This window comes from Apteryx rowi, unplaced genomic scaffold (assembly GCF_003343035.1).
Source record: "Apteryx rowi isolate R43461 unplaced genomic scaffold, aptRow1 scaffold_169, whole genome shotgun sequence".
NCBI lineage: Eukaryota > Metazoa > Chordata > Aves > Apterygiformes > Apterygidae > Apteryx > Apteryx rowi.
This window is the reverse complement of record NW_020447963.1, coordinates 43,825-63,285: the sequence shown is the minus strand read 5'-3', so window position 1 is coordinate 63,285 and position 19,461 is coordinate 43,825. Positions and strand designations below refer to the sequence as shown.

Here is a 19,461-nt window from a genome sequence, read left to right as displayed (position 1 = left end):
CGGCGGAGCGGGAGGGAAGATGGATCCCGCGGCCGTGAGGGGGCGGCGACCCCCCGCCCAGCGCCGGCGGCTCCGCGGCCGCGCGGGGGCTTCCCCTCCCCCTCCGCTGGCGGCTTTTTCTTCTTTTCCTTTCCCCCCCCTCCAGCTTTCCCTTCTCCTCCTCTTCCACGCCGGGATCAACTTGTTAGACGAGCCCTGCGGGGCGGCCGCGGCGCGGGGGGAGCTCGGGGGCGGCCGAAACTCAGCCCTCGGCGCGGGGCTGCGCGCTCCGCTCCGCTCCKCTCYKCTCTGCTCKGCYSGSSCGGCCCGGCGCGGCGCGGCGCTCTCGGGCGGGGGGTGGCTCGGGCGGCCGCAGCCCCCGGGGAGGAGCTGCCGGAGGAGGCAGCCGCTGGGTTTTCCCGGCCCGCGCCTGCCCCGGGAGAGGGAGTTTGCGACGCTTTTAAGAGGGGCGAGGGAAGACCAAGTCCTGTCCTGCCGGAGCTCTAACGCGAGTTTAAAATCGCGCCGTCCTTAGCGACTGGAGCGGGATGAAAGCGTAGCGCGGCAACTCTGTGTCGCTTCTGGCGCAAAAGACCGGAGGGTGATGGAATAGAGTACTTACTTCTTCGGCACTTTTCTTTAGAAATGCGACGGTTTTGCCAGCTGGGGTGCCGAAATCCCTAATCTGCCGTCCCGAGAGACTGGAATATGTGCAGGAAATCCCAGCAAGCCTAATACCGCTTTAGCTGAATTGATTTTTTTTGTTTTTTCTTAAATATTGTCTTCACTATTCTCTTCCCTTACCACCTTCCCCCCCCGCCCAGTAATACAGCCTGTGTTACAGCTGTTGATACCGAGTATTTTTACAGGCATAGGTACTCCTTTTGAACAGCATTCTTCTATTAAAGGATATTTTCATCTTAATCCTTCCAGTAGCAAATCCTGAGGGCTGACTGTAGCAAGTGAGGCGCTGTATGTATTGGGAGATGAAAGTAAGAATCCTGCTGGAAGGCTATGCCTACCTCAGGGATGCTGTTACCTCTTCCCCCCCCCCCCCCCCCGTCAGGGTGATGTTCTTTCTCCGCAATTAAGAGGGAATAATGAGAGGTAATTTAATCTAGCAGAACTGTAAAGAAGGTTGGGTGACTTTATTGGTGTAACTGATGACAGAAGAACAGACTGAACATGAGTCCAGCTACAGACGAAACAGCCAATGTGTTGTGCAACTGTATTGTTGTCTGCATAAGAGAATTCAAAGAAAAGCAATAAACATAGCAGCAGGGTGTTAATTCAGCTGATGTCAAAACTGAGCTAGGTGAGGACCCTCATATGATAGTGAAATGTCCAAGACATGCTGTTGCTGGCCAATTTCTTGTCCCTCAATTCAAATATAGGAGAAACAAGCTTGTTTGAGGACGGACTACTGTTGCTTTTATCCCATCAGCATTTGGAGGTGACAAATTTCAGAGTATGCATTGCCCTGATTGCTCAGACTTTTCTTTGGTTGATGAGGCAGCTCATTAGTGATTCTGTTTTTTAACCCATGAATAAAGAGATGGATACAGTCATTTTCCTGTTGTGCTTACTGTGTATAGTGAGAGATCTGTGAAAGCTGAATGTGGCTAAAGAAAACAAAACACAAGTATCTTGAGTATTAGAGCTTGAATTCACTTAAAAAACAAAACAAAACTGAGTTTTGGTGTAGTCTTCAGCAAGAGATTGCCAAAAATTATGTTAAATGTGCAGAGTGATATTACAAAAATGCTTTGTTTCTCTGGCTGTCAGGCACCTAAACAGCTACTTGCCACTTTGAAAACATCCTTTTCTAGTAAGTGTACTCACATGAATGTAAGCACAAAAGTGTGCAAATTGTAGTTCTAAATGTATTTCTTAGTGTTTATCTTTCTTGCAAATATTTCTACAAATTTTCTCATCCTCTTATTTTCCATTGACCTTTTTTTTTTTTTTGACTGGATTAATTTCTTTAGCTGAACTAATTCTCCTTTCTGCTTATGAGGAGGCTGAGAGAGTTTGGGTGAGGAGAGAAGATTTTGAGGGAAATCAGGAGAGAGCAGGTATCTGAATCCTTTCTTTATGCAGTAATGAGGTGTTCATGGGCATGAGTATTTTCATCCCTGTCGTTTGAATGAGTGCGTAGTAGCCTGGCCCTAAACCATCTGCAAGCTGGTTTGTTTGTTTGTTTGGTTGGTTTTTTGCTTAACATTTCTTACCATGTCTTTTCCTGTTCTCCACCCTGCAAGTAAAATTGTTTATATAAGATTTTCAGTTTCTGCTCTAGTTCCATCTCTCCTCTGATTCAGAAAGTAATGCAGACATGGGATTCAATACTGTAACGGAGCAGGGCTCGTGACCCAGGTAGGGCATACACCGGTTATGAGCCCAGCAGGAATTCACCTCCAGAGCAGTTGCCAGTGAAAAGCTTAGAAACTGCTGTGACAGCTACTCCTACTCTTTAGGCACTACCCTGAAATAGGAATGTTTTCCTTGTGGTGATGGCAGATAGGAGCTAAACTGCTGCCGTAACCATATGTCAAGACAATGTGATTAAAAGGCTGCATGAGGGTATAATATGAAGTAATTTGCATGTAGCTGTTCTGATGAAGGTAATAACAGGGTTAACAGTGGTGAGCTGCGGGAAGTTTTCTCACCTTTCAGCTGCTGAAGGCTTGTGGGAGTTTGACTGGTGCTGTTTAGTGAAAAGAAGCTGGAGACACTTTCAGAAATAGCATTTTTCCTGCAGCATAATTGGTCTCTCTTCCTCATTTTACACTCTTACCTTAAAGACAAGAATATATTGAGAAAAAATTTGCGTCATTATGCCTGCTGAATAAATGGCTTTTTTCAGATAGTGGGAGGTGACACAGATTGTTTCGATCTCAACACTTCAGTAGGCATTAAAGGGTAACTCAACAAAGTCCCTTGCTGATCTATGCAAGACTTCGCTTTATGATTTGTCTTGCATGCAATGGTTATACGGAGCCTTCTGCAAATCCGGATTGATCCAGACACACACAGATAAATTGTCAGGATTAGAAACTAACTTGGCAAACTTCAGTTTGCCAGTGCTTAAATTTCCTAAATTAATAATGCCTTCTATCATCAGAAAATGATGTTAAGTTTCTAAAACTGAATTTTCTGGGTAGCCATATGTTCTTTTTTAATTAATTTAAACTTGTATACCATAAACAGTTGTTTTGTCCTTCTAAAGTCTCTTGAATCCCTTGTTCAAAACTATCTTCTCTGAATTGTTACGTCCAGTAAAGTGCTGGACTTCTTAAAGTACRGATTTTCATTGCAGAATACTCACTAGTTTGTGGATATGTGTGAGTTCTTTTTAAATATATCTTTAAACTTTTATAAAAGGGTACAAGTAAAGTATTTTTGCTTGTTCCATTAGACAATTACATTGGAGCTACCATATAGGTTCTAAATTACTGTAACAGTGTAGTAGTAGCCCATCTTTGCAAACACTTTTCTTGCTGCTTACGATATGAAATTTTAATGTAAAGGCATCTCTACTACTTTGTAAGATGCAGATCTGTAAGTTTAGAAATAAATTGACCCCTAGGCAGAGATTAGTAACTTATTATGATACCAGTAAGCGATCGGTAGGTTCTCAGTCCTATTCCCCATCTGTTAATTATTTAAGTTCCGGTCAGATTTATCCGTCGTGTAACACTGTTTTTCTTATCTGCCGGCATGGATTTAAGAGCGTGAATGGGACTTCAGACTATGAGCTCTCCTAAGTGTATGCTTCATCTCTTAATTTGGTTGAAGTATTTAGTATCTATTGGGTGTTCTTTAACTGTTGAATTTCTACTTCATGTTAGTCATTTAAAAGATTTAGCATTGTGCTTGTATTCAAACATTTTAATGTGRTATTAAATGTTTAAGGTATTTTGTTGAGACCGCTGAGCAATGCGCAGATGACTGTAGAGGTACAAAAGCGAAACAAAACACTTTTATAGTGGTCCCTTACAGACTGCCACCTGTCATCATTTGCAATGGGAAATACTCCCTTGAGTGAGTTTCAGAGAGTACTTTTTTTTTCTTTCATGTTGTTACAACAAGATTTTTTTTATTATTATTATTATCCTGTGAATATTGTTCCAGGCACTGTTTTCAGTGTATTTTATTTCTGCATTGACTCTCTTAACACTTTGCCCCCAAGCTGAAATCTGTGTTATATTACGCTGCAGTACGTTGAATATCTTTGTTTCTTTATGTGACTTTTATCAAAAGAGGGGGAAGGGGAATATTACAAATTCATACCAGGTCAAGCTGTAGAGGCCATGGGAATAGCTAACCATGCTGCTTCTGGTCTATTCAAGAATTCAGGCTGTGAGTTCTTGTTTTTACTGTTTAAAGGGCTAGTATGCAGTCATGAGGTTTGGGATGGAGCATAATTCGCAGGATTTCTTTTCCTTTTTTTTTTTTTCCTCCTGCTATTGCCAGATGAGATTTCTGCTTTGTTAGTGAGCAGGTCTGTACTGAGATTAATTTACGTGCAAGTCAGCTGGACTTTAAAAGAGGCAGGTATAAAGGTTGTTTCTATTTTGTTATTCTTCTGAAATGGCAATATGCGTAGCGTTCCTTTCAATTTATTGATTTAAGAAGCTGGCTTGGAAATGCGCTGTTTGTCTGGCTGCTGTCCTTGTTAGCAGTCTGCCTCGGGGACTCCCCTTCCTCTCCCGCTGCGCCTGTTATTGAGCTTGTTTGACGATGGACACGTTCTGCCTCGCTACCGGGAGAGCAAGACGGCCCCGAGGAGACTGACTCGAGCTGCCTTTCGTGGCCCGCTGGCGTAGCGGGAGGAGGACTTGCTTCCGTCTGCCCAAGCTCACTGGTAACACAGCAACCCCAAGAGGCTTTGAGACTGGGAACCGCCAGCTTCCTGCGAAGTATGAAAACTCACTTAATACTCTGGATACTCAAGGGTGCTTATGCTTGCAACCTAATGAGTAGATAAAACTCATCTTTTGCTCTCAGTTGTATTATCTTTAGGCCTGGTTTCTCTTGGCTTAGTCATTTCTGACTCAGGCAAAATCTTTCGATCTTAAGTTCTAATCAGTCAGATGATATTATGGGTAAAGGTCACCAGAAATCCTGGACATCATGGGAAGTATACCTCAGTGATCTTAGTCACTGTTGCTTAACTGTTTTAGAAGTTTCAGGCTTTTCTGTGGAACATAAAAGACCCAAAAATTATTTAAAGCAGTACTGGATAACTACTTCTGTAGTTTGGGATAAATGTTGATGGAGAGGGAACAGTAAGTGAACTGGAAAAAGAGCAGTAATCATGACACTGTCATGATGCTGAAAATGTAAAAAGGCAGACAACAGTTTTCCACTTGCTTTTGTTATTTGTTTTTTGTTAATCATTAATTTTCTGGGTCTAGCTGCTAGCGTTTAGAATTAGTCATGCCTACATTCTCACCGGTGGTTTCACCATACTAATAGTGTTAGATGAATGTTTAATGCAACCCCGTTGTGAATAAATGAGAGCCCTTTGTTTTTTGTTGCTGTGGTGTTAATACCAAGAATTTTATTTTTGAGATAGTAATTGACTGCAAATCATTCACATCAGTTCTGTACCAATTTCTTCTATTCTACAGCAGTACTTCCAGGTCTTAATATGGCAAGATCCTTTACAGAAGGCTGTGTGTACTGCTTTGGCTCTTCATGGCATGCGTTTTAAGAAAAGAGGATTAGGGGAACACTTCTTGTCTTTGTCTTGAGTTTTTTTTTTGTTAATCCTATACTTACAGCTTCATGTCATCCCTTCACAAAATAAAGCACATAAATCTTAAAATCAAATGTGTACTGCAGTTATCCGTCATTCTGCATAGCTCTCTGATTGTGAAATTGATACAGGAAAACCTTTTTGTACAAGATACCTGGATTATAGTTACAATACCTGAACTAAAGAAAAACATGGGCACTTTCACATGGCTAACTTAAAAGCTTCTGACGTTATTATTTTGAGTCACTGTTTAATATTGAACATCTGGTCTCTGGAATACCTCTTGGGGTGGATCAGAGCATTTAATAAAGGGAACTTGAGCTGCGGGGAGGTTAAGCGACTAGTTATAGGTCATGCAGCGAGTGCGGCCCAGGATTTGGGAGACCAGAGTTCCAGTAGAGTCAAACCAGCTGGTATGTTGTAGTGCAGCTGAAATACAAGTCTGTCATGTGCAATGCGAGTATTCAATTAGTTTTCTTAAAGTAATTATGTCTCCTCAGCACCTAAATCTCCTGTGTTCCTACTTCTGCAGAGTTAGTCATAAACGGTAAGAGAACCGTGGCGGTAGTTTATTCTGGGAGGGATTCCCAGAATGTGTTTGAGAGTCTCCATTTTAAACAGTGGTAAGACGGTAGGTGTCTTTCAACCTAGTGAAGTGTTTCAGGCAAAATTATCTGATACAGCAGGGAATGTGACTGATTTCTGCATGTAAAAGGGAGAGAGAGAGGGATGGCTGAGCTGTGAGAGAGCACAGACAGGGTGTAGGGCCAAGCCAAATATTCCAGACCTCCTTGGAGAATGACGTGAAGCTCCCTTGTTAAATACCAGAAATGACAAAGCAAGCAACTCGCTGCAGCTCATGTATGAGCAGTGTTTCTGAAGAGCATTACCTGCTTGTCATGCTGCCCCCTCCCCAGGCACCCATAGCCACATTATCGTTGATAAAACACAGCGTGTCTGCCAGCCTTTTGAGAACACCTTTGGTACAAGTAAGGGTTTGTGTGGGGAAGTTGTGGAAATAGCACCATGTGCTTCTTGCCTTTGCATTGTTACTCCTATGCTGTTGAATCTGGGTCTTGCCTACAGGGCCTTTCTGCTATGTGATTTCCCAGTATTGCAGGAAAACATTGTTAGGGTGCTTAGATTGGAAACGGCAGTTAATGAGGTTGGGTTAGAGAAAATGTTTTCTACCTCTAGGGAAGCTGAATGAATGGGCAAATAGTAATAGGCTGAAAAAAACATTTTCTGGAGGTCCCAGAATCCTGTTGAGGAGCCCTGTAATAAATGACAACCTTATTTGATAAATTCATGTTTATTCTGTTTTGTTCATTACAAGTAGCTATGACATCATCCCAGTGACCAGCATTTCACATGAAGCCATCCTCAAAGATCTCTGTCGTGATTCTGCTTGTGGCAACGTGCACAGCCACGCAGGAAGCCTGCTGCCTTGCTCTGAACTGCTCTCCCATCCTTCACTTCTTAACCAGTAGATCTGTGTAGAGCCTTGTGTTGCCTGGAAAGAGCTTTGGGAATGAGCGGATACTTAAATAAAACCTGTCAGACAGTGATCAACTGTGCAATCTGCCACCCTTCTGCAGCTGCTGTAATAGTAGCTGCAGGATTCCTGATAGAAGTTAAAGTATATAGAGCTCTTCGTTGCAGGAGGAAGGATCAGATTGAGTGGGGTGCTCAGTGGGCCRAAAGGCTGGCTGGAGGGGTGAGATTTCTCTTTCACAATTCTGACCTCATGGTTAAGTTGTATATATATCCTATTGTAATGTGCTTGACTAGGCCGTTCATCACTTCCTGAGCTGGAATAGCCCCACTGGTCCTTTTTAATTTGTAAAATAAGAAAATGATCTGTCTGCTTGGATGCAAAACCTCAGTGTGTCTTCTGGGCCAGTTAAATGTGTGCCACTGTAGTGTGATATTATCCAGTCTATGCGCTGTTACTAAGGACTTTCTGCATGTTTGCAGCTCAGAGGTAGGACAAAAGCTCTCCTTTATGACTTTGAACCATAACTTCAGCTGTTGGCGTCAACAGGTATGCCTACCAAGCATACCATTTTGTAGTGGTTGTCTTTGACAGTCCTGGTGGCTATGCTGATTGCCTGCCTTGCCATGTAGGGGCTGCTGGTTCTCAGTGCRCTGGCAGACAAGTGAGGGTTGTTCTTCAGGGTGTGCGTTTATCGCAACGGGAACACGTTCCCAGCCAGAACCAGTGGTGAATTGGAAAGGGCTGCCCTTCTGCATGGGTATATTATTACGCCTAATTAATTTAATGGTAGGATGCTACTTTGTTCCTTTGATTTTTTTTCATCCCCTCCCAAAGCCATGTGCCTTTGTAGCTTCCGCTTGAGTTTAGCAAGGAGTTGGGTCACTTGGCTGATTGGAAGGAAAACCACGTATGCTAAAGGCAAAAAGGAACAAAAAAGCTTATATTATTGATTTGCCACGTGGCTGTATAATCTGACATAATGGAGAGGGATTTGGGACAAGCGTGTCTGGCGCCTCTGGCAGCTCACCATTTAGGTCAGCTCAGCTGTAGCAATCAGATGGTACTTTATGCTTTCCTTGGCCTTCCCTTGTCTTGGGAGATGGTGGAGAAATCTGCCTCCATTTGCATCTTTGGGCATTCTCATTCACTGCTGAGATCAGGTTGGACTAACGCAGCCATATATTAATCCTGCTGAGAGTGAGAAGCTCTGTATAACTCTGCATTTCCTTCGCTTCCTGGAGGCAAATATATGGGAAGCCAGGGCTGTCTTTGAAAGCAGTAGAGCGTGCAGACTGTTCTGATACGTGCTCCTGAAATTCTTGGTTTTTATTTTATTTTTTCCCCCCCCCCCCCGTTTTGCTGGTCATGGAGGTAGAAGGCTGAATAGTATATTCTAGCAGTTGTGGCATGAAGGAGACGTCAGCCTGTGAGATGCTACAGTGCCCCTGAATTTCATGCCTTAAYACACTTTAGGGTACTGGACTGGTCAGCCCGTATAACCGAACAACCCAAACAATATATCCTGTAACTTTCCCCTTGCCAGAACTACCCACATGGTTAAATGCATATTTATTTATTTATTTATTCCTCCTCAAGTTCCAACTTGCCACATGATTTGTTCTGTTTTATTATTAAATCCCRAAGCTTCCGTTTTCTTAGTCAATTTATTTTTTGTTAAACCATTTAGGCGATGGACACCGCTTCACAAAAAAAAAAAATCTTTGTTTTTACTTTAATACTCCCTCCTTTCCTTTGCCTCCCCCATGGGCACTCCCAGAAGGTCCCCTGTTGTCTGTAAATAAAAGGTAATAAATTTGTTTGATCTGTGTGTCAGGCACTTGTTGCATGATAAATGTGGGTTTGACTTGCATGTTCTGGTAGGCTGAGATAGTGCTTCCTGGTGTGAATGCTGATTGTCTTTTTATCAGTGAGATTATTATATGTGAGCTGGAAAAGTAGAAAATAAGTACTGCGAAACCCAGTAAAGAGTTGCTGCTTTTAGTTAACCAGCAGGTGGTATGGTGTGGGTGACATAGCTGCCAGTGTACTGTGATAGTCTGTTCTGTTTAGGTGTAGGTTGTGCTAAATTCACTTTCATCCCTGAAGTGGGTGTAACTTCCCTTTTCCTCTTAAACGGTCCCGGCTTGTACAAAATCTCTTTGGCTGCACAAAAAAGTAGTAGGCTTTCTTTTCATTGTAGGAATGTACATGCATCTTAATGGACTATTTTGAGAAGCACAGTTCTCAACAGTGTCCCAAAGGATTGCACTTTGCATGGCCTTTTACCGGCCTCCAGCCATCCAGAACTCTAGAAGAGCGGTAACACGTATTCCCGATGTGGGGGGGACCTAAGGCTCTCGCTCAGCAGGAGCAGCTTAGTATCTTTTCTTTATTTTCTTTCTTTATTTGTTTTTGTACAAATACTGCCTCTGGGTTTGACGCAAGTAGAGCAAATTGAGGTGATTCAGGCTTGAGTTTGTAACCCAGCTCATTATGCTTGGATGTTGCCTTGGCTTTAGGGTCTTCTCTTGGGTGCGATGTGTGTTGCTGCACTGAAGGATGGGAGGAGGAGCACTTGTAAGCCCCTTTGGTTGTATTGTATATGTTAGACTGTTATTTCCCAGAGTATAGTAATTACTGTAAGAATTACATGGTCTTTTGTGTGTGTCTGTGTTCTTAACTTGGTGCTGAACAGCGAAGATGAGGCAGAGGGGCTGAGGGGCAAGTATCCAACAACCTGATTCTCCTTTTGTGGACTCCAGGAAGAGGAGGAGCAAGCTCCAACTAGGACACCAACAATACAAGTCCGCACACTGCATGGAGGCTTGTTTTTCTGCCAGTCGGTTTGCACTGGGTCTTTATGGAGTGCCTAACAGTGCCAAAGTGGTGCCTCTAAGGAGCCGTGACCGAGCGTTTTGGGAGGAAGCTTCTGAATGGAGAAAGGGGGAGAGTCCTTGACGGGACTGTGGGAAGGAGAGGAACTTGTAAGCACAGATGGCAACAGGAATAGATGCGTGAACATGCTGTGGTGTGGCACAATGAGAAGAATGTCTTCAGGATTTGTTTACCATGAATTCCTGCAGTTATTTAACTGAATTGGTGTAAATCCAAGTAGGGATTCATATTTGAACAAAACAAACTATACTTGATGTGTCAGCAAAAATGAATGCTCACTAAAGGACTGTAGTTTCCTACACACGTTATTGAACCAGTTTAATCTATATTCCTTTAAAAACCTGACCCATATATTTCAGAATGCTTCTTTATGCTGTATGCTGATATTGCAATAAATACCAGCAGTGCAAAAGTATAAGTAGCTTTAAATGCCACCGTTGATCTGAGACATCCTTGTCTTCAATGCCAGTTGGTGAATCAGCTGAGGAGTGTGGAGTGTGTAGGAGTGCAGCGCTCCTATTTTTAGTATTCATCCAAAATAGTAAGCTTTATTTGCCCGGATCTTTCTGATGTCCGGCTTACGGCAGGTGTGAATTTTTGCTCGGTTGTATGAGTATGACTGAAGAGAAATGTTAAGTCAGAAAAATGTGACTTGGATTCAAAGTAAAAGCCTTAGTTTGGAAAGATCTTTTCTTAATGGCCTTGTGCCCACATCCTACCTCCTTCAATAGGGTTTTAGATCAGGAATCCAGGGTTTACCAGCCTTACGCAATGCCAGACAGATTTCACAAAACCACTATGGCTAAACTAAGAGATGCAGAAGATGATGGTTTTCTGTGAAGTCTGGCATGAAGACTGTAATTCTGAATTGAAGACAGTTAAAACTTGGTGCTTCAAAGTTGCAGCTCATGAAGTAGGAGGGTCACAAACCTTGATTCATTGTTTTCAGATGGTAACTGGGTTTGGCGAGAACTCAAAGACTGTTTTCCTAGAAATCTTCAGATTTCCCTAATGATGATTCAGGTGCAGGCCTGATGGTGAGATGAAGTATGGCAGAGATTGATATTCGTGCTGTAGCTTTTGCCCAATTTAACTAGTGTATACCAAAAGCAGATGGCTTTCATTCTGTTCTCTCTGCGTTTAAAAAAAAAAAAAGGGGGGGGGGAGGAGGAGGGGGAAAGATGCCTCTTTGCTGTTTCCTACTTTCTTCCCCCATTGAAAATCCATGTGGATGTACATTATTTTTAAATCCTGGGAAAAGAGATGTTTTTACGAAAGATAAAGTACGAATGCATGATATACTTATCTTTAAATAATTTATACAAGCAGTAACTTACCACGTCTTTGGGAGTAAAGGCTGAGAGTTCTGTGTTCTCCTGTGATACAATTAAAAGGGAAAAGGGCTGTTCTTTATATAGACTGGGAATAATCTTAACAATTGCATGGTACTTCCTGCTGTACTCCACCTACCTTGCATCATAACTTCCTTTCTCATGTGTATGGCGAAAAGCCAGTACAATACGAACAGAGCAGTGCGGGCAGCGGATGAGACAAAGAGCCTAACTCCATCTATTCAGGTGTGGCTACAGGTAAATATTAAACTTTACTCTGCATTTCTGTTAAAGCTCGCTTTATTGAACAGCTGAATATGAAAGGAGTCAGTGGTAACAATCATCCTGTGTCCCTGTCTTCTATTAAGTCTATTATATAATCCTTTGTTTACCTTAATCTTTTGCGTACCTTAATCTTTAGGCACAATAAGTGAGCGTGTGGCCTCCTGAAGGGCTGTTTTAAGGGTCTGGGGAACTTGATGTGAAGGAATCATAGAAGCACTTTACTATTGAGGTGTACGTCACATTAAATTGAGAGCCGTAACTATGAACCAGCTCAGAATGCAGTTTATCACAACGTGAAAAGCTGCCGTTGTACTGGCTGTCTTCTGTTGTTTAGAAAGTTGCATCAAGTCAGCAAAATGTCTATTTTAGCAGCTGATTTCTTCCAGGTTGTCTGGGAAGGTGCAGCATCAGTGCTCCCACTAGGTAAGATGTAATACTTCTATTTAAAACTCTCTGTTTAAAGGGATTTTATATTTATCAGAAAAGATTCGCTTGTGGTAAGAACTTTGGATGTCAGGTCTGTGGGTGGAAGCAGTTATTTCTCATTTCTGTCATCTGTACTTGAAATTTAGTCGTTAATCTCTTCATTCTGAAAATTATATGTTGCTAGTTTTTTAGCTAACTAAAATTAACTTCTAAAAATACATTTTAGTTCAGGATGTAATATTATGTTATTGTAATTCTTTCCTATACCACGCAGTGTTTAAAAAAAAAAAAAAAAAAAAAGCTATTTCACATCTGAAACAATGGCTTTTCAGTATTGATATGCTGTCTAACCATAGTGTGTGTGGAAAGCCATTGAAGGGCATGCTCTGATCCCCTTTTTGGAGGCTTATCTATACAGCATGTCAGGTGTACATGCTTTGGAAGATGTGGTGCCTATCCTGAAGCATTTACAGTCTGATTGAATAGATATAACTCAGACAACAATAGAATATTACTGAAAAACATTACATCATTAACCTTAAGAGTGACTTTTAATGCTTCCCTAAAAATGATATCAAAGAAAACTTGTTATACCAGYGAAGACTATTAGCTATGTTATGGAAATATATAAAAAAAATAGTACTACTATTCTGCGATTCAAGGATATTAGGGCTCACTCTAAACCTCAGAGAATAGGGAATTGTGGTGCAGAATGATCCATTTAGTTCTAATGCAAGGTAATGAAATGAATCAGGATTTTCAGAGGCAGCATGCTTGTTTGGCTACCAAATAGTGTTCTCGCCTCTGTCATTGCAGTGTTGCATGCCTCAGTTTCGCTGTCTGTAAAGTGGGGAACTGCTTGCTTGTCTCAAGGCTTACTGGTTATAAGCTGCTTTGAAGCTGAAAAATGCTATGCGAATAGGTGCCACAGTTTGTCTTGCCTATTGTATGGTAACCAGGAAAAGACTGTATGAGGTTAAGAATTACGCAAATAGTGAAAAACAGGGTTAAGTCAATATTGTCAATGAATTCTCTGTTTGTATATAATTATAAGAGACAGAGTTCTGATCCTTACAGGAATACTGTCAAAGCTCAAATGAAGAGTAAGTTGCATTTCCATTTTTCCAACTTTTTAATCAGTAATTGAGGTCTTCTGATCCAAGGAAGAGACRATTAGTCTTTGATATGAAATAGTATCTCCTTGGATGGATGTAAATTGTAATGTGTATGTTTCCTCACACATTTAAAACTTATATTTCAAACAGTTTTGGAAGAAAGTTTTTGTTTTTTAATATGAYGCAGCAGGAGCCAAAATGCAATGTGATCATGGAGACTGGCACTTATGTAGAGCTCCCTGGTCTTAAAAGTTTCAGTTTAAGTTGAAAACTTATTTGCAGATATTGAGACCTATTATGCTCTATTTAATATCCATGAAACTGTATGAAATAGTCACGTTGCTGAGCTTAACAAGCAATGGGTCAGAGTTGCCAGCAAATATAAAGCTATTTGGAACTGACCTACAGAGGAGGTAGATGGAGGATTATAAACTGGGGTGTGACTTGCTTTAATTGATGCCTTCATCCGTCCTCCTTTTTTGGTTGCTTTTCTTGCTGTGTTCTCTTCCTGTTCCTGGGCGTGTTACAACCCAGACTTAGTGGCTATATTTGGAGGTGATGCATAAATAATATGGCTTGAAACTAAATGATATATCTCATGTTCAGAGGCCTACGTGTTGTCCTTCATACCAATTTGGATTTTCTTAGATTTGTGTCTTAAATGGCAGGCTTTATTAAGGCTTTTAAAGTCCTCCCATATGTTCTGTACTCTGCTTTGCCATTCAGTTGTTTGAAATCATGCATCACAGTCTTCTTGCAAAACTGGTCTTTTGCTTTAGCTGATGTGTCCTTGGTCATCCCTTTGCCCTTGGTGCCTTCGATCGAACTGCCTCATTTGGTGGCTCCATAATTGCAAACTTTTATTTTCTAAGCTATAAAGCACAGTCAGCTGAAAGCTGTGATGTTACTTTAGGAACAGCTTCACCAGAGGCACAACACATCCCTGGTTCCTTGTAAGTATGCCACACTGCTGGGATGTTTTCACGTTTTAAAGCTTTTCAGTATTTATAAATAGTGAGTACAGCTTAGGGGGGAAATGAGTTGGGGGATTTCTTGTTGCTTTTATACAAAAGCAGAACAATGCAATAGTTTTTTGTTTGGTACGGGGAGCCAGCATGGGAGGAGCAGGGAATAGAGCATGTTTTCTTACACGTGAGCAGACTTGTTTAAGCACTATTGCAACATCTGGAAACCGATACAGACAAATAAATGGTCTCTAAATTACATCCTTTTAAAAACTTTGTACTGAACACAGATTGAATCGTGTTTATCACAGTTGAATCAATGTGATAACAGCATCTATCTGTCCAAATAGATGAGGTAAGAAGAACTGTGAGACACAACGGCAAGCAACATCTCACGGGGACAAGCAAGCAGAACCTGGTTAGAGAGGCAACTTCTTTTTGATAGTGCCCAGCCTATAAGCTGGGTGTTCCTAAAACTCAGCCCTTAAAAGTTTAAGGGAGGGAAAACCCCCAATCCAAGGCTGTATGGAGTTGTCAGATATTTCACTATCTGCCCAGATGCTGTCTTAAGAGAAACGAAAGATCTGACTGAGATTCAGGATGGGTTGTGGTGGTGGTGTGTGGTTTTTCTTGTGTGTGTCGTCTTTTTTTTTTTTTTTTTTTTTTAAGCTCTTCTGTTTGTGTCTAGCTTGAAAGTGAGTTTCATTTACCTTTTGCATGTTGTTCTTTCTTTCCTTATTACTTCATGGATACTTGCATATAACTATCTTAACATCTTTAATCTTCAATTTCAGGGAGGAGGAAAAGACCACTTTACTCTGTAGCTTGGTGTAATCTACAGGATTCAAGCTTCTGAACTAGCACCATGAAAGTGTTCTTGTTCCCCTTGTTTATTGCTGTTGCATGGAGGTCAAACAGGAATATGAAATAGCTAGTAGAGTGGTTAGTAGGTGTTGCATTTGAATTGTTCTCGGGAAAGGATGATTTTTTTGGGGTCCCAATGCGAGGTAGTGCAAATCACAGCAGCCATCAGGTGATATGGCTTGTGCCAGGGAGCCGTAGAGGGCTTGTGGGGTTCACACCAGCTTCTTTACCTCTTCCAGCCTTCTCTGGGGTTCCAGAAGTCTCTGCAAGGCATGCTTTCTCCTAAGAGCTTCCCCTAGGTTCAGATGTAGCCAGGCAGGAGCAGGTTACCCTGGAGTCCTTGCAGATAAGCAGGCAGTGGAGCAGGCAGGAGCAGAACTGCCTCTGAAGCTAAAGGGGAAGTGGAAGAAGGTAATTGTGGAGGTCACGTCACCTTCGTAACCTTGTGGTCGCTTTAGACTTGTCAGGGGTCAGGCTTGGGGGCATGCTTTTTGGAGAATTTGCAGGGAGTTTGTGTTTTCCGCTCCTGGGACGTAAGAGAGAGATTTAATGCAGATACTACGGAGCCTCAGAAATGGCCCCTACTCAGCAGGTTTGAGTGCTCTTGGCTCAAGGTATTAGTAACTCTCCTGAGCGTTCTGGATAGAAATGGCAGCTTGTGATCCCTCCTGCGTAGCTGTCTGCATTGGTAAATCCTGAGGATTGACAGCTGGAGAAAAACAGGCACACTGAAGAGTGAACGGCCCTGCTAGGGTCATATTAGGCCTGCTTTGGGTATAATGCCTGTGTTTTTGTAATTTTCTTCTAATTCCCATCTGTAAGCTTATCTTTTCAAACTATCAATTCTTGCTGCAGATACAAAGCCTGCGCAATTTATTGTTCTGCACACAAGGTTTTACAGCGTTACATATGAAGTATTAATGTTAAAATGGATATATTTTATGTTACTGTATAGCCCTGCTTTAAAGCTGTTTGGGAGCATGTTTTTTCATTTTTATGCTTTTTTGCCCCAGTTTTTGCAATTAAATGGTATTTTTACCTGGTTGCATGTGGCATCCCCCCCCATCAGCTTCCTATGGAAACACTATCTAAAACATAAGACAGTGTTGTGTGACAAAAGATTAAAGCTGAATAGCAGAGTTGCTGTTGGGAAAGCTTTGTCTCTTAATTTAGGTCAGTACTTCAGTGCACTGTCTTGTAAACAGCACAGCAATTGCACCGGGCTTCTCTATAATAAGTGTATGTGGTAAGCTGTGCCTACCCGAACGCCTGCAGTCCAGCTCAGGCCCGCACAAAAAAAACATACCGCGGAGTGAGCAGCACGAAAACAAATTCCCAAAAGTGCGTGGGTGAGCGGCTGTGAACCTGGCTGCGTGCAGGTGATACATGCAGGATGCTCCTGCCGGAGAGTGACGGCCCCAAATACAGCTGAAAACCTGCCAGCGCTGGGTGTCCCGTGCCATCTGCCTTGCTGCCCCCCTTCTGACTTGCTGGCCTCGGTTGGTTAGGAATGTGAATTTTACTGCCGCCTTGGCATTTAACATGTTCTCTCTACTCCTAATTCCCCTCCTTACAAGAATTTCTTAAGGATTACAGGGGTTTTGAGCTCTTTTTCTGCAGACTTTTTCCCGCTATGTGACTACTTCCAGAGGGTATTTAGGCGTTTATCAGAAAACGTTGTCTCGGAGAGCAGTGCAAAAGTAGAGACCAGAAGCTCTAGATAGTGATGGTACCAAATCTGGTGCCATCCCTGGGGCTGAGATGCTGTTGTGACATGTTTATACTGCCTAAAGTGGGGCAAATACTTATACTCTGTATAACAAGGCATTTTGAGCATAGAGTGTTTTTGAAGAAACTGTTAAAAGAATAAAGGCAGCCTCTCTTGCTGGAGCATAGGGAACCTTGGCATTTGAAAGACCCCTGGAAAAGCTTTGAAGACTTTAGCAAGTGAACATATGTGCATTTATACTGCAGTGGAGGGCAGGGGATTCGTAACATCGTGAAACAATGGGCTAAATTTCACTTTGCAGTTGCATCAAAGGTGATTCAGCCTGAAGTATTCACACAAAATTAGAGAAATAATGCTTGCCATGATGACTTTTGCTTTCAAATTAGAAGGGTATTTATACGTCTCTTGCCTTGTTTGACTTGGACTTTTTTTGACCTTTGAACTGTTGTTCATAAAGATGTGCTACCTCTTTTACCCTCTTTTAAAGTGAGGACAGGCAGGAATTCTCTAACACTACATTTGAGTCTTTTCCTACAAAAATAGGTTTTCCAGGCGTCCGGAAAAGACTGAATTCTGTAACATTTTGCTGCAGCTTCTATAGTTTGGAAGGCTTGCTGGAGGCATTGCTTGGTGGAGGCATTTGGCTGATTTTTATGATGCTGGAAACTGTCCATCGGGCAGCCAGTTGATACTGAAGTTCAGAGTAGGTCTCAGAAGAAAATAAACACTAATTTTTAGCTAGGTCCTAAACTTTGGCAGTTTAATAGCGTACTGCAAAGTAACTGGTTTTCAGAGGCAGTAGTCATCAACACTTCTCATCAAAGGTCAAAGTAAGGCTACTAATTTTTAAAATGCACGTTTTCTAGTTGTGGTGGGAGAGATAGGAGCAAGAACAACAGCTAGTGGTGGAACGTGTTTAGATGGAATAATCGAAGATCAAGGATCCTTCTACAGGTGTGAAGAGGAAGCCAAGTGAAACTTCATTGCTTTCCTGTTAACTGCATTTTTGGGGAACCTGGTATTCAAACTGGGAATATTTAAGGGCATAGCAAGTCAACTCATGTTTCAAAGAAACCTTCCAATGAAGAGTGTTATGGAAGTGTAAATTATGTGTTTCCGCTGTCACTTCCTACGTAGTAGGTTCCAGTCTTTCTGCAGATGTAATTTGCCTTTGTTTTCCACGATTAAGAATATTTTTGAATTGTAGATGACTCTCTCTCCTCCTGCGTCAAATGTCGGCAGTTTGTAGGTGTAGTGAGGCAGGGAGTTGTGACACATCACCCCGAGAGAGCAGTAAGGAGCAGCAGCTCCAGATTAAAAACAGCACCCCACCCCGCCCCCTCCCACCAACAGCATAATTTAGGTGAGCAGAAAATTACTTCCACTTCACTTGCTTGTACCTTAAAAGGGAACTTGGTTTTGCTTCGAAATCCTGTATGCGCCAAGGTTAATAATGAGTGGTACTATTTTGTTGCAAGTAACGTGTTTAACGAGAGGGTTGACCTGGATGTGCAGTGTGGTTTGGTGTTATAAAGTAACTGTGTGCTGCTGCCGTTGTCTTTTTCAGATGTTTCTGACAGTGTACCTTAGTAACAACGAGCAGCACTTCACCGAGGTGCCGGTCACCCCAGAAACGACCTGCAGGGATGTGGTGGAGCTGTGTAAAGAGCCTGGCGAGAGCGAGTGCCACCTGGCTGAAGTGTGGTGTGGCTCAGGTATGTTGGATGTACCTTGCGAGTTACTGGATGCTCGCTGTTTAACGTGGTGTGCCAGAGACCTGGCAGGCATGGTCCTTTCCCAGAGGCTTTCTGCCTTTTGTTAGTCTCTTCATCAGAAATGCTATATAATAACGCATGTGCACACAGACACGTGCAAACACAAACTGGCCAAAAGCAAAAGAAGTAAAGTTGGGCATTCAGATGTTCCTGTGCATGTGCAACCCCTTCTCTGATTTACTCAGATGAGTCTTTGGAGAATGTGAGGTGCTTTTTCTTTCTTCCCCTTCTCCCCTCAGTGGAGAGGATCCCCAATGCTGTTTTTTAAGTGATCACGTATCAGTAATCCTGTGACAAGCAGGCAGAATCTTCTCCTAAATCCCACCACCATTTTCAACTGCAATAGCAATGGAAAATTTTTTCTGATTACACCTCTGTTGTTCAGGAAAGTGTTAATTTGGCCAAATTTGAGTTTGTGAGGGGAGGGAGTGTTACAGTAAATAGCATAAGTTATCTGATAGAAAGTATTTAAAGACGACCTGTGGAGGTTGGGGAGGAATGAGACAAGACGGAGGACAGCAAGAGTAGTTTCTGTCTTTTAAGCTTGTAGAAGAGGGTTTTATGTATGTGGTGGATTGTGGCTTTCCCCGCCCACAGTGTCCTTGCTAGTTTTGTCCTGGAAGTGCAAGTCTGGCTTGCAGTGCCCTGCTGGAACCGCGGAGCGTGTCAATAAGTGAATCAGCAGCTAAATTATGATGAACTTTTCATCCCTTAAATGAGAAGGGACTCCTGACTATTTTCTGTCTCCATACTATTCATTACATCTGGTAGCCATCCAGAGATGTAATAAAGATTAATCACTGAGTGAATTTTAAGCCATGAAGAGGAGAAAAAA

General features: G+C 42.3%; 1 protein-coding gene across 1 annotated transcript in view; it reads left to right on the top strand.

Moving 5' to 3' along the window:
* The first annotated feature begins 18,415 nt into the window (after positions 1-18,415).
* Positions 18,416-19,461, top strand: part of TP53BP2 (tumor protein p53 binding protein 2) — a 30,011-nt gene continuing 28,965 nt past the window's right edge. The window contains exon 1 of the mRNA XM_026060449.1: positions 18,416-18,566. Coding sequence (XP_025916234.1) covers positions 18,419-18,566 — 148 coding nt within the window. The 5' untranslated portion in view covers positions 18,416-18,418. The remainder of the gene's footprint in view (positions 18,567-19,461) is intronic.